Raw genomic sequence first — 15,109 nt, 5'->3', positions numbered from 1 at the left:
AATTTGTTTCCCCTTTGGAGTAATATGGGCAAAGGGCCCTGCATTCTTTGCCAGTTGCTGGAGGTGAAAGCCTGGATTTCTTGTATGAGGGACCTCAGTCTGCTTGTTCTGTAAAGTCCTCTTCCTTCTGCCTCTCTCTGTGACGTGTGAATGTGGGTGATGGCGGGGGTGGGCACAGCAAATGGCTGTGTCTTTGGTCAGGGTCTCCAAAGCTGGGCTTCAAATCTGCAGAGAACCCAGCACCTGGGAGAGTCTGCAACTTGCCAAGCCTTGAGAAGGGCCCTGTTTCCCCCTTCCCTGGCCGCTGCCTTGTGGAAACTTCTCCTTGAGCTGCCAAGCGCCAGGGCTCACCCCCTGCAATGAGCTCAGTGCAACATCAGTCCCACCACTCCCTCTTCATTATTGATATTACCTTCATTTACACCCCACTGTCCTCCCAGTGGAGTTTTTGTCATTCTACGTTTTACTCTCTCAACAGTCCTATGAGGGCGGTTAGGCTAAGTCAGTGATTCTCAACCTGGGGGTCGAATGACCCTTTCACAGGGGTCATGGCAGGGCAAGCAGCTTGGCCTGGGTGGTGGTGGGGGTGGCACCATCCACACAGCAGCCTTGCGGGGTAGGTCGAGATAGAGCACTCGTCTGTCTGGAGAAGCGGAAAAGAGCGAGATCGGCCTGGTGGGACAAGAGGCAGAACTGAACTGAGAAACCCTGGGGAAAAAAACAATTTATATACAATCCTGAACAAGGGATCTTCACGGCATTAGTCAGTTTTGGTTTAATTTCTGGGAAAGAACCCTTGCATCATTTTATGGTTGGGGGTCACCACAACAGGAGGAACAGTATTAAAGGGCCGCAGCATCAGGAAGGTTGAGAACCACTGGGCTAAGTGCGTGTGGCTGGAAATTGCAATTTCTTTTCCTGTCTTTGTTTATACATATTTCCAGCTGCTTGATCCTTCTCTTTTATATGCCTTAACGCTACGGAATGCCAATAGAGGGTCTGTTGTGTGAAGCAGTGTGGAGGGAAATGTGGTCCTGGCCCACTAGCTAGCCATTCACAGCAGGCTTTCGTGCTTGGGTGTCTTGCAGGAGGACTGCGACCTGGAGAACGTCTGGCTGATGGGCGGCCTCAGCATCCTCACCTCGGTGCCTGTCAGCACACAGTTGGTGTGCCTCCTTTGCGCCAGCAAGGGCTTCCATCAGGTGCATCTTAGGGATTGTGGAGGGGGGGGCAAGGATACCTGGGGTTGGGCAGCTGTTTCGGGATTGGGATGAAGTAAAGAGGATGGGGGCCCATTTCGGGGGGGGGGTGTTTGCTGAGGCAGGGTCTCCAACAGAGAAGCCACGTGTGGGGGCGATTGTTGATTGCGCCTATTTGTAAACGGCTGAAAACACAGGGGCCCTGTGATGTGGCTTTGGGCATCATTCATTGTATTGGGTTAAGATTTGCTACAGTTCTGCTTTTGGGTTTCTCCAACTCTGTCCATGGAATGGCCCATCTTGTTGATTGTATTGGCTCATCACATGTCACCTGCCTTGAATCCAAGAGAGAAAGGTGGACTATAAGCGATGCACATAGGGATGTGCACTCCGACACGGTTCAGACGCTTCGGCGATCATCAAAGCCTGAGGTGGCCAGTGGAGGGGAGGGGAGGGGTGGTGCCGGCAGCGGCTTTGCGCCTGTGTGGAGGCGCCGACTGGTGCGCCAGCAGTGGCACCACCACAATGCAGCCGCCTCGGGCTTTGATGTTCGCCGAAGCAGCCAAACCGCACTGGAGCGCACAACCCTAGATGTAAATGTCAGATCCCTGTCGACTTTTTCAATGAAGACCCTAGGCACTAGCAGCAAAAGTAGCTTATTGAGGTAGCGATATGAAATTCATCATTCTTGTTGGAGCTAAATTGATAAGCAATACACTGGTCAATATAACCCCCAGGCACAGAAGGGAACACCCCCATTAGGAAAAGGTGGGCTTCCCCCATCCCCAGGGAAAAACCTGTGAGACAACCCTGGTCCCAGGTGCAACTGACATCACTCCTACAAGAGTAACCTGAGGCCACTGTACCAATAATGCCCAAGCTCTCTCTCTCTCCTGGTTCCATCTCCAAGAATGTAGATCGCCAGTTAGACTGCACAAAGAGATGTCACAACAAAAGCAAGCCACAAATTATAATCGGATAAGACTTTCTCAGGCCATTGACAGTTAACAGACCTTCCCCCACACACACACACTCATTTGCTAATGAGAATGCAATGTGAGTTTGCGAGCCAGTTTGGTGTAGTGGTTAGGAGTGTGGACATCTAATCTGGCATGCCAGGTTCGATTCTGCACTCCCCCACATGCAGCCAGCTGGGTGACCTTGGGCTCGCCACGGCACTGATAAAGCTGTTCTGACCGAGCAGTAATACCAGGACTCTCTCAGCCTCACCCACCTCACAGGGTGTCTGTTGTGGGGAGAGGAAAGGGAAGGCGACTGTAAGCCACTTTGAGACTCCTTTGGGTAGAGAAAAGCGGCATATAAGAACCAACTCTTCTTCTTCAGTAATATCAGGGCACTCTCAGCCTCACCTCCCTCACAGGGTGTCTGTTGTGGGGAGAGGAAAGGGAAGGCGACTGTAAGCTGCTTTGAGACTCCTTCGGGTAGAGAAAAGTGGCATATAAGAACCAACTCTTCTTCTTATTATTATTGATACATCACTCCTGCCTGGCAAATGACCGTACAAAATGGCCATGTCAGGAGACTGATCCAGCCAATAAATGAATGCAAATCTGCATGTGGGTTTGTATTTGGCTGCCTAGCGATTGTCCCCCACTTTCAGTTCTCTTTCCGCCAAGCATCTCTTTATGCCTTTTAGTCCCACAAAGCATCATTTGCCGGCTGGTGTGATTCGCTCATTCCCATGTCCCACTCTGGCACATGGTACTAAATTCATTTCCATATTTTGCTCCATGCTGAGCTACGTTTGGCCGGTAGGCCCCTGTCTGCATTCCGGAGCACCTTGCTTTAGAGGGGGCTTGTTCTCATTACTGTCAGCCTATGTGTTCACTGCTTTGAGCTACTTACCGAGGAGGCCATAACACTGTCGTCTGCTCCGTGTCCTCCGCAGCTTGTGTTCTGCCAGGTGTGTTGCGACCCTTTCCACATCTTCTGCCTGGAGGAAGACGAGCAGCCGCTGCCCGAGCAGGAGGAGAGCTGGTGCTGCCGCCGCTGCAAATTCTGTCACGTCTGCGGCCGCAAAAATAAGGCATCCAAGGCAAGGGGGCGTTGACTCAGGGTGGGTTCGTTGCAGGGGGGGGGGGGGTTAGGGGCCGACACCAGCAAAACCAGGTGCACAATTGTTGATAGGATAGAATAGTGTTGGTTGCATACAGCCAAAGGTCATCACAACCCATCGTGAAGAAGGCAAAACAAATTATAGAATAGAATCACAGAATCATAGAGTTGGAAGGGTCCATACAGGCCATCTAGTCCAACCCCCTGCTCAACGCAGGATCAGCCCAAAGCATCCTAAAGCATCCAAGAAAAGTGTGTATCCAACCTTTGCTTGAAGACTGCCAGTGAGGGGGAGCTCACCACCTCCTTAGCAAAGGAGGTTATCATAAATAACCTAGATCTAAAGTTCCATTTCATCCTTCAAACATGACTTTCATTCATGTTTTTCTGGCTTTCCAGGACCAACAACTGGCCGAGCAAGTCAGCATATGAGAGAAGGGAAAATCCCCTCCTCTGCTAAAGCCCTTTGAATTTGGTCCCCGATTCTGTGTAGAAAGGGAAGGAGGAAGGGGTAAATCCTTTGGCTCTGGAGCTTTGCAAATGCATAAGCGCAAAGCAAGCATTTGTTGAGAGTAGCGACCAGCAAGCAAAGCGGATGGCACAGTTTGAACCCACCGAGATGTTAAAATTTTGAGGACAGATAGGAGGCTGCAGTGTGGGTCTGGCGTGTGGGATCTGTCGCCTACCTTGAAAAATCCCGTGGGTGACGCTTGCTTGAAATGCTACGGGAGGGCAGGCATTGGAGAGGGGTTGCTAGCTGTAGAGAAAGGGGCTTACGATGAGGTCTAAACCACTGCACTAATTCAGAACCCAGATCTTTATATCGTAAGCCGCCACGAGACAAAATTGTCGAGAGCGGCAGGGTATAAATGTATTATTTATTAATTTATTATTTATTTATTATTTAATCAAAGCATGAATAAATAACAAAGAAATAAAAACATCAAGAAATACATGCCAAATTCATTTCATTCAGGCAGGATATTCTCCCCCACCCCAAATAGAGCCTTGCATATCAAATGGAATTCCACAGGCATATAAAGTCAAATCAAATATTCATTTATTCTTCTAGTATTCAATTCTAATTGAACACAATCAGAACAGAATGGGTCCCTGGGTTACTCAATTCCCCGTTTTCCCTGTCTTCTTCAGTGATTGTGAGACTTCGAATATTTTCAAGTTGTCGATTGTAAGCTGTGACTTCTTAGGACATTTTTTTTTCTTCTACCAGGAAAAATTAACCAGCTCAGTGTTTGCAAAACCTGTTGGCTATGTTTATTACCGAAACTTGTTGCTACATTTACTACTACTACTACTAGTAGTAGTTGTTTTTTTTTGGGGGGGAGCTGACACATACTTCTAGCTAGTCAGCAAAAGGTTGAGTGATCCGTGGGGTACCTTGCTCTCCCCCCCCCAAAAAAAGGAACCTCCTAACTCTTTCTGTGGATGCTTTGGCTGCTGACTGGCACTGAGCTACTGAGATGATTTCATACAAGAAACAAACTAAGGTGGTTGAGCTCTGCAAATTGGCCATTTGCTGAAGTCTAAATCAGGGGTAGTCAACCTGTGTCCTCCAAATGTTCATGGACTACAATTCCCGTGAGCCCCTGCCAGCATAGGCTGGCAGGGGCTCATGGGAATTGTAGTCCATGGGCATCTGGAGGGCCGCAGTTTGGCTACCCCTGCTCTATCTCATTGGGGTTCTCTGGTGCCGCCGCTTGCTCTTCTGACGTCTCTCCCTTCCTTTTGCAGCAACTGCTGGAATGCGAGCGCTGCAGGAACTGCTATCATCTGGCTTGCCTGGGGCCCAACTACCCCACAAAACCTTTCCGTAAGAGGAAGGGCTGGGTAAGTGTCGGCAAAGAGCAGGCGCTGGGAGGGGGGTTGCCCACCTCCCTTTGTGGGCTAAGCCACCCCCTTGGTCTAGCTGTGACAACCCATCTCCCTCCCTCCCTCCCTCCCTCTATTCCAGATCTGCTCAGCCTGCATCCGCTGCAAGAGCTGCGGCACCGCCCCTGGGAAGAACTGGGACACCGAGTGGTCTAGCGACTACAGCCTGTGCTCCGCCTGCTCAGTGCTGTACGATAAAGGTGAGGCCAGGGAAGCTGCCGAGGATCCCACGGGAGGCTCAGGTAGAGACAGCAGAGGACATTAGCAGGAAAGGATTCCTTTAAGTCATTCAAATTGCAGAGACACTGAAAGTAAGTCCTCCAAAATTCTAGCAGTCCCACCGTGCATTATGTGGTGGGATCTTTCGTCTCCAGTGACCCTGTGGCCTGTTCACAGTCTATTTACTAGGCTTTCATTCTAATTTATTATGCTTAGCAATTACATTTATTTAATGCACATTTCGGCAATCTAAGCTATGGAGAACAGGCAGTTCCTCAGGGCAGGCAATTGTTCTGCATTTGTCCATCATATTGGTATTGTGGTTAAGAGCGTAGCAGCCTCTGATCTGGAGAACTGGATTTGGTTCCCCACTCCTGCACACGCAGGGTCAATCACAGTTCTCTCAGTCCCACCTCCCTCACAGGGGGTCTGTTGTGGGGAGAGGAAAGGGAAGGCGAATGGAAGCTGCTTTGAGGCTTTTTCTGGTTGAGAAAAGTGGCATATAAGAACCAACTCTTCTTCTGCTCTGACTGAGTAATACTATCAGGGCTCTCTCAGCCTCACCTCCCTCACAAGGTGTCTGTTGCGGGGAGAGGAAAGGGAGGGCTGCTTTGAGACTCCTTTGGGTAGAGAAAAGCAGCCTATAAGAACCAACTCTTCTTCTTCTTCAGTAATATCAGGCTCTCTCAGCCTCACCCACCTCACAGGGTGTCTGTTGTGGGGAGAGGAAAGGGAAGGCGACTGTAAGCACCTTTGAGACTCCTTCGGGGAGAGAAAAGCAGCATATAAGAATCAACTCCTTAGTCTACTTTCTTAACGGAATGTCTCTAACAGCATTGATGACATAAATTCAGGCAGGGTTCAGAACTTATGTTGGCTTTTACATTTTAAGGCACACAAAATGGAGTCACTTTTGGTTCATTTTCCCATCCACTTGAAAGCACTTCCATTGGCTTTTGGTCACAGAGATAAGAGCATATCCAGGGAAGGAGGCCCTTTGCCCAGACACCATCCCCGGTCTATTACGGCTAGCCCTGGCAGAGCAGAAGGCTCTCACTGGCTCTCTTTCTCTCCCCGCCCAGGTAACTACTGCCCTATCTGCTTGCACTGCTACGAGGACAATGACTACGAGAGCAAGATGATGCAGTGTGCCAAGTGCGACCACTGGGTGCACGCCAAGTGCGAGGGCCTTTCAGGTGTGTTCCGTGGCCGGGGCTAGACAGCATCTTGGCTGCTGAGCCACTAACCGTCATCGATCAATGCGCATTCTCAGGAGGGCTGGGCTTGTCCTTGGGGAGGAAATCCTGCCTCAGCTAAGAGGGGATACTGAACGGTTGGGCGCTCAGCAGCGGTCTTGCATCAGCTTAGAGACGTCATTCTCCTTGCACCAAGCCAGGGGGTGCAGAACCTGGGGGTTGAACAACTCTTTCCCAGGGGTTGTGGCAGGCAAGCAGCTTGGCCAGGGGGGGCACCATCTGCACAACAGCCTTGTGGGGTAGATTAAGAGAGAGCATTTGGCTGGAGCAGTGGAAAAGAGCGAGATCGGCATGGTGGGACAAGAGGCAGAACTGAACTGAGAAACCCCAGGGAAGGGGGGGGGAAACAATTTATCTACAATCATGAATTATGGATCTTCACACCACTGGTCAGTTTGGGTTTAATTTCTGTGAAAGAACCCTGGCATCATTTTGTGGTTGGGGGTCACCACAACATGAGGGTTGTGGCATTAAAGGGTCGCGGCATTAGGAAGGTTGAGAGCCACTGGGCTAGAGCCAGCGGGGACTTCTGCATGGGGCCAACTACAACTCTTTCCGAAATCCAAATGAAGTGAGGTACGTTGGAGGGATTAAGTGGAATGCTAGAAGAACCAGGAAGTGAAGTTTGCGGCAGGCAAAGATCCCAATGGGATTTTACAGGGCTTCTCAGAGATGCTTTCCGGAAAGGGAAGTGACAGAGAGAACATTGGCCAGGAACCCAAGGGAATGCCGTGCACAGATGTATGCCAACATGCTAAAACTGGGTTGCTGCTGTGTATAGCTCATTCATTGATTTTCAATCAGTGAATGGATGATTGTGTGTCATTCTGCTTTCTTGTGAGCCCTGGTATGTACCACTTCCTAATAAAGGACTCACCCAAACCAGAATTAGGGCTGCAGAAATTGGAAGGGTTTATTAATGGATCGTTAATGAGCTGTGTCATTTTGACCTATCCCAACTCTTCATTTCGCTTTAGCAGAGTCAGGCCCAAAGGTATGCAGAGATGGGTTGGCCCAGTTTCCTGATAGTGGTGCACTGCCCAGTGAGCTTGAGGTGCCTGTGCGTGGGTCCTTGGGCTCAGCCTGGCTGTCCCCGTTCTTCTCTGCAGATGAGGGCTACGAGATCCTGTCCAACCTGCCCGAGAGTGTCGTCTACTCCTGCCGCCCCTGCTGCGGCAGCGACAAGGCCAAGTGGCGGGAGGTCCTCGGCTCGGAGTTGCGCAAGGGCCTCCGGCAGGTGCTGCAAGGCCTGCTGAACTCCAAGTACGCCACCCCTCTGCTGCAGTGTGCCCAGGTATGCGGCAGTCCAAGCCCGGAGATCACCTAGCATTCTGTTCTCTCCGTCTCTCTTGGCCGTCACGATTTTGGTAGTTACCTCTAATAGCGACACTGGTGGGATGTGGGTTTTCCCCCGGTGAGGAACAAGTTCCTTGGCTTGGGGGGGGGGGGGGGAGCGGCAGCCCAAGAGACGGGGCTGGTTCTATCCTGCAGGCCACTTGCTGGGCACGGGGCTCTTAACAGCAGGCACTTTTTGTTCCCTGCTCGATTTCTCGCTTTAAGCCAGGCCCACGCTTCACATCATGATCTACTGAATGTCTTCAGAAACATTTATATCTTGCTTTCCTCCCATTCAGTGGGGAACTGCCTTGTACTCCTTCAGACCCTGAATCTGTCTAGATTCAACATTGTTTGGTGCATCAACTCCTCCAAAGCAAATGGCCTTCCTAGCTCTGCTTCCCGAGAGCCTCTTGACCAACCAGGCCAGGGATCGAATCTGGGGCTTTTTGCAGGCAGAGCACAAAGCACCAGGAGGGCCCGTGGCTGGGTTGACAGAGCATCAGTGGGATGCAGAAGGTCCCCGGTTCAATCCCCAGCGTCCCTCATTAAAAAGCACCAGGGAGTAAGTGATGAGAAACACCTCTGTCAGAGAGGCCTACGGACAGTCTGATTAGATAATGCTGACCTTGATAGAGTGGACCGATTCAGTATAAAGCAGCTTCGTACTTCCTGAGGCTTTCCCCTTAATGCACCACTTCCTGCAGTCTCTGCCTTATTGTATCGCCACCCCAGAAAGCTCCCTTGACATTCCCACCAAGGGGTCATCACAAGTCCCTAATGACCCTGCTGACAGCGACTTGTTCCTTCTCCCCTTCCTTGCTTGGCTCAGTGTTGCCCAGACGACGGCGTGAAGGTTCACCTGCGGCCCTGCGACCTGCGCACAGTCGGCAAGCTCTTTGACCAGGGTCACTATTCGTCGGTGGTGAGTGTGAGGGGCGGAGCTTGCGGCCTGGGAGGCGGAGGAAGGGGAGCCCGGCCTGCGGCGGCCTCGGCTGAGCTGCTTCCTCTCTTTGCAGCACAGCTTCAATGAGGACGTGGTGGGCGTTCTGTTGGGGCACATGGAGGAGGGCCAGGCCGGCCATAACGCGAAGGCATTCTACATGGAGGTACTGGGGTGTCAGAATCCTTAGATTACTGCCATGATTTCATATGCTTAGCTTTTTTGTGTCCCCATTTCTGTCTGTCTGCCTTTTTAGCCCTGACCTGTCCGTAACCATTTATTAGTGTAGCTCAGGGGTAGTCAAACTGTGGCCCGCCAGATGCCCATGGACTACGATTCCCATGAGCCCCTGCCAGCGAATGCTGGGCATCTGGAAGACCGCAGTTTGACTACCCCTGGTGTAGCTAATGCTGTTATCACTGAAAATAGTAACACTGGGCACCCCAAGGCCAATACTGGGCATGTTATCTTTGTTGGCTGCTTTCCCGGACGGCACCTGCACATGACTGTCTATTTTCTCTGCATGTGTGTGAACATCTTTTGAGCGGGAAAAGTTGGGGAATACGAACGGCGTTTTGAGTTGGCCCGTCAGATCCGGCTTTGAATCGCCCTGGATAGATCTGCTGGAATAAACTCTTACTTTAATTAAGAAGCTGTTTGTTTTCAAGTCTGTCATCCTGACACGGGGGCGTTGGCCTAAGTGGGGAAATACAGGTGGTAAGGGCTTTGTTCAGTCGTGCCTCTATCCCTGGCTTTCTCCACCAGGGTTTCCTGAAACCTTGGGGCTTCTTGACGGTCCTGGAAGGGTTTCCTGAATGGGTGGGAGTTGAGGAATCTAATATAAATATAAATAAATATATATTTTAAAAATTGTTAAACGTTTATGAGGTGATATGGTCATGTTGACCACCACCACCCCCTTTCAACAAGGCCAGTGACGGGCATGGGAAGGGGACGGGCCCCAGGTGGGCATGTCCACAGCTCTGCTTCTCTTGTCAACCCTATTTTGCATGATCACGCCACTTCCGGGGTGTCTCAAAGCCTGAAGAATGTTCCAAGGGTTTCTCAATGGTAAAAGAGTTGAGAAAGGCTGCTCTACTCTGCTTCAGTTTACCAGGGGTGGCCACACTGGGGGGTCTCCAGATGCCCATGGACTGAAATTCCCAAGAGCCCCAGCTTGGCCATCCCTGGCTTAGACGATCGTGGTGTGTCTGTATTTAATCACCTCAATTCTTCCTCCCCTCCTCCTTGTCTCTTCAGCTAATGGGAAAGTTCTTCAGCTGGTTTGACACTCAGGATCCGAAGCACTGGACACACAACAACATCCTCCCCACGTGAGTGCTCTGTAGCCAAGGACAAGGGGGGGGGGGTTCCTACATAGACTGGCATTGCAACACGCGCAGGTTGGTGCTATCCAGGTGTCTTGAAGGTTTGCTCATGCCACAGTGCCAGCCTGTAACTCAGAACTTGGCCAGTGCTGTTTGCAAAGCTCCAGACCTCTACTGGAGGAGAGAAACTGGAGAGGTAAAGGTAATGAACGAAATCCCCACAAAAAACCAACTACCCATGAAGGCAGTTTCCTTTCTTTTCAACTACTCAGAAGGGTTTTAGATGAGTGAGAGAAAGAAGGCCCGCGTGCTTCCCACGCAGACTGTTTGTCATTCTGTTTTGCACCTCTGACGTTTGCAAAGCAAGTTTAACCTCCGATGATAGCCACAGGAGGGGGATCGGGGTGGGGGCGGGAATCTCATTTTAGAATGTCGTCTGCAGAGTGCAGACATAAAGGAAATTACTTATTTTCAGGTGGTGAATCAGGGGCTTCTTAAAGAGCCAAGCTGAGCCTCCGGAGAAGGGTGGCATGTAAATTCAAAAATAAATAAAAAGTCAGGGCAAACGATCAACAGAGGGCCCGTTCTAGAAATCCCTTTGCTTAACTTGAAATATAGTTTTACGTTACTGATCATTAAGATGGCGACTGATATTATGCAGCGTTTCCACAGCCCAAACATCAATTGTTCCACGTCCTTTTCTTAAGAAGTGTCACAAGCGATGCCTTGCAGTAAATGCACCCAGAAGGACCTGGCACACTGTTGTAAACTTGTGCATGGTTCAGCCTTGGATTACAGGCAACTGTTCCTCTCCACCATTCCTTCTTGTGATGCATCTCTTAAGAAGCCAGTGTGTCCCATCAAAAACTTTGCTGCCTGTTTCCTTTGTGTGCTGCTTCTTGCAGTATCCCACTTTTGTGTGTGTGTTTGTGTGTGTTTGCTATTGAGTCGCAGCCAACTTGCGGCAACCCTGTTGGGTTTTCAAGGCAGGAGTCTTTTGCCACTGCCTCCCTGTAGCAGCCCTGGACTTCTTAGGTGATCTCCCATCTACGTACTAACAAGGGCTGATGCTGTCTAGCTTCTGAAGTTTGATGAGTTTAGGCTAGCCTAGGCCATCCAGGTCCGGGCAGCATTCCACCTACCCTTCCAAATAGACCAGAATTTAAAGTTTCTCTTTAAAAGAGCTTTAAAAGTTCCAGGCCCCTCAGGTGCTTCTTTCCTCCCGACAGAGGTATGCTTCCCAATGCGGTCCTGCCTCCTTCCTCGGACCACATCTACGCTCAGTGGAGGCAGCCTGAGGATCTCGGCCCTGGTGTCAACAGTCACCTGATGCCCGTGGGCCCAGAGAAGACAGGTAAGGCTCTCTCTCAAGCGGAAGGATCTGCCTTCTCTCTTTCTCCGTTGTGCCCCTAGAAGAAGCAGCTTGTCTAAGAAAGCTTCAGTGGCAGGAATCCCCACTCATAATGAAGAGGAGTTGGTTTTGGTACCTTGCTTGTCTCGACCCAAAAGAGCCTCAACACAAACACCTTCTCCTTCCTCTCCCCTCTCCCCACAACAGACACCTTGTGAGGCAGATGGGGCTGAGCGGGTCCTGAGAGAACTGGGACTGACCCAAGCAGGCTTCATGTGGAGGAATAGGGAATCAAACCCAGTTCTCCAGATTAGAGGCCACCGCTCCACCACGCTGGCTCTCTAGCATATTCCGCATCAGGGAAAGCATGTCTGCGGAAGGAGGGGATGGGAACCAGTGATCCAAACATGTCTCTCTGGGCCCCCTCTCTGGCCTTTCTGCTCCTCTCTACCTGCAAGATTTGGTCCTCCAGTCTGGGAGATGCTCTGCAGAGGGGATGCCGTGGGGGTTTCTCTCCAGCGCCTGACCCTTTCCCCCTTCTTTCCCCGAAGTCGGGAAGGAAGAGCATGCCTTAGCGCAGCAGGAGTTTGCCGACCCCGAAGACAAGCGACAGTGTGCCCTGTGCCTCCAGTATGGCGACGCCCCTTCCAAGGTGGGACTCTTTGTGCGTCCTTCTGTGTGTGTGTGTGTGTTGCTTTCAGATTTCCCTGTTTAAACATGTCTGTCCTGGAGCTTGGGAGGGATCCACATTATCATATTAAGAATGGGGGGGAGGTTTGGATTGGGAATAGGGTTGCCCACTGCAGGTTGGGAAATCTTGAAGATTCTGGGGGTGGAGCCTGGGGAGAGGAGGAGCCTCCATGGGGTATATTGCCGCAGATACCCAACTTCCGAAGCGGCCATTTTCTCCAGGGGAACTTCTGTAGCCACAGTACGGCCACCCCTGCCCTGTAGTGTGGAGATGTGTTGAAATTCCTGGAGGTCTTCAGGCTCCACCTAGAGGATGGGAACTACAGGTCCATTTTCTTGGCTATGAAGACTGGTAATCAGGTTTGTAGAGCAGGATCAGGAAGCCAAGCCCCTGCACCCCTCTGCATACCTGTTAGATTTCCCTCCCGTGCAACTCCCTTGCTTATGCCTCTTGCCTCCCCACCCCCCGTCCCCCCAACCCTCCAGGATGCAGGCAGACTGCTGTACATCGGCCAGAATGAGTGGACCCACGTCAACTGCGCCATCTGGTCGGCTGAAGTCTTCGAGGAGAACGACGGGTCCTTGAAGAACGTGCACGCAGCCGTGGCCCGTGGCCGGCAGATGGTAAGTCGGCGTGAATGGCGATCCGGCGCTCTGAGTGGTCTAAATTTTATCTCTGATGGCTGGGTTGGGAATCTGTCCATACATCGAGGATGGGGGAAAAGCAAAGCTAGCAGGATCAACACAGCGTGTGTGCGCCTATGGGAATGACAGGCCCAGCTGTAGCATGAAGAGTGGTATCCTCAGGGAGGCCTCAGGCTTCCTGCTGGAGCATTTCCATCCGGGGTCATAGCGAAAGGCTCCTCCTGTGCTTTTGAGGTTCTAGGTCAGGGGTAGTCAAACTGCGGCCCTCCAGATGTCTATGGACTACAATTCCCAGAAGGCTCCTGGGAATTGTAGTCCATGGACATCTGGAGGGCCACAGTTCGACTACCCCTGTTCTAGGTAGTCATTGCCAATCAGAGCAACGGCAGCTGCCAGGCTGGTGTACAGAAGCCACAGAAGCTGCAATGGATGGTGGCCACCAATCCATAGACATACTGGGGGTTGTCCCGTCTGCCTCCCCTTTGAGGCATCTCAGTTCATTGCTGTCCTCCATCTGCAAGCTTTCCTGGTGTTTGCCCCTTCATGCTCTTGAACTACGCCTGTCCGTCTTCCCGCCTCCTCCAGCGCTGTGAGCACTGCCAGCGTACAGGGGCCACCGTTGGCTGCTGCCTCTCCGCATGCCTCAGCAACTACCACTTCATGTGTGCCCGCCTCCGCCACTGCACCTTCCAGGACGACAAGAAGGTCTTCTGCCAGAAGCACGTCGATCTCTTGGACGGCACGGTAAGGGGAAAGGGGCCTGGGCCGGAGGGGGCGGGCGGGTGGGATTCGAGGAAGGGAGCGTTGCCTTCCCAGGCTCTGGTGCCTTGAGGCCTGTGCTGCGAGCCACCACCACCTCCTCCTCGTGTCATTCTGATGCAGAGGCCTCGCACGTGCCAGGATTTAAAGGGGGTTGTTGCTCATCGTTGCGAGGAGGGGCCTGAGTATGTTTTGTGTCCCGCAGGAGATAGTTGCTGAAGACGGCTTCGACGTCCTGCGCCGCGTCTACGTCGATTTTGAGGGCATCAGTTTCAAGCGGAAATTCATGGTGGGCTTGGAGCCAGACGCCATCAAGATGATGATCGGTAAATGAGAGCCGGGAGGGCGGGGCTCACCAGAGCAGTGGGATGCGGGATAAGCACAGCCTCTCCAGGTCCTTTCTGGGGACGGGTACAGGCTTACCTGGAGAAAGAGAAAGGCCCAGCCCTCATGGCCAGCATCAGAGAAGTGATGTCAAGACACCGGTGATGTCCAGGCGATGTTTGGGAAAATACCAGAGTACCAACAGGATGTTGCTGGTGCGATGACGTCACTTCCTCTGTGACACTGGCCAAGAGGCCTTTCTCGTTCTCCACGTCAGTCCCCTGTCGGCTAGCTGATTGGTGGCTGAGGGGGCCCCACCCCCACCAAGGGAGTCTGGCAATCCCTAGATAACCAGCCACAAGAGTGAATGATAAAATAGGCCTTTTGCAAGCACTGGTTGGCTCAGTGAGACTGAGAACGATCGGGATGCAGAGATGAGGATTTGCAGTTCCTCCCTCCTGATATTCATAATTGGATACCTGACAGATTGATGTAAAGGACTAGAACTAGAATTGATGTCAAGTATAGAACCAAAGGTCCCCCTCAGACATCCATGGCCTGAACAAGGAACCTAGGGACCTTAGCTAAGTTCCTGTTATATTGTTGTTGTCTGGAATCACTAAAATGTTGTTGTTTAGAAACACTGTTGGATTGTTGCTGTTATACCTGACTATACTGTATTTTGGTTCGTTCCATGTATTCCCCCCCGTCCCGTGATGTTGTATGTAAACCGCCCTGAGCCATATGGAAGGGTGGTATAGAAATCGAATGGATGGATGGATGGATGGATGGATGGATGGATGGATGGATGGATGGATGGATGGATGAATGGATGAATGAATGAATGAATGAATGAATGAATGAATGAATGAATGAATGAATGAATTGCCCGTGCCCTTTGACCGCCCACCTGGTTCCCCTCTGAATAACCCCACCCACCCTGCACATTGTAGCTGGGTGATGCTCCAGGGCATTCACACCCAGGACCTGCCTTTCTCTCCTGGTTGCTTTGCACCTGGAATGCAGGCTGGTCTGCTTGAATTCTCCCGCAGGAGACAAAACTCAGGCTCCTCGGCTTATTCCCTGCCACTCTG

The 15,109-nt window shown here is 51.5% G+C and overlaps 1 protein-coding gene across 2 annotated transcripts in view; it reads left to right on the top strand.

Annotated features, from left to right (window-relative positions):
- The window catches only part of KMT2B (lysine methyltransferase 2B), an 83,642-nt gene that overhangs the window by 54,218 nt on the left and 14,315 nt on the right, over window positions 1-15,109 (top strand). For both annotated transcript variants that reach the window (XM_077337067.1, XM_077337068.1), the window contains exons 11-24: window positions 1,089-1,202; window positions 3,109-3,255; window positions 5,028-5,123; window positions 5,248-5,365; window positions 6,467-6,580; window positions 7,750-7,934; window positions 8,808-8,900; window positions 8,995-9,084; window positions 10,179-10,252; window positions 11,476-11,600; window positions 12,149-12,249; window positions 12,774-12,911; window positions 13,518-13,676; window positions 13,897-14,017. In XM_077337067.1, coding sequence (XP_077193182.1) covers window positions 1,089-1,202; window positions 3,109-3,255; window positions 5,028-5,123; window positions 5,248-5,365; window positions 6,467-6,580; window positions 7,750-7,934; window positions 8,808-8,900; window positions 8,995-9,084; window positions 10,179-10,252; window positions 11,476-11,600; window positions 12,149-12,249; window positions 12,774-12,911; window positions 13,518-13,676; window positions 13,897-14,017 — 1,675 coding nt within the window. The remainder of the gene's footprint in view (window positions 1-1,088; window positions 1,203-3,108; window positions 3,256-5,027; window positions 5,124-5,247; window positions 5,366-6,466; window positions 6,581-7,749; window positions 7,935-8,807; window positions 8,901-8,994; window positions 9,085-10,178; window positions 10,253-11,475; window positions 11,601-12,148; window positions 12,250-12,773; window positions 12,912-13,517; window positions 13,677-13,896; window positions 14,018-15,109) is intronic.

Source organism: Paroedura picta, chromosome 5 (assembly GCF_049243985.1).
Source record: "Paroedura picta isolate Pp20150507F chromosome 5, Ppicta_v3.0, whole genome shotgun sequence".
NCBI classification, from domain to species: Eukaryota; Metazoa; Chordata; class Lepidosauria; order Squamata; family Gekkonidae; genus Paroedura; species Paroedura picta.
This window is presented reverse-complemented; position numbering and strand designations above follow the sequence as displayed.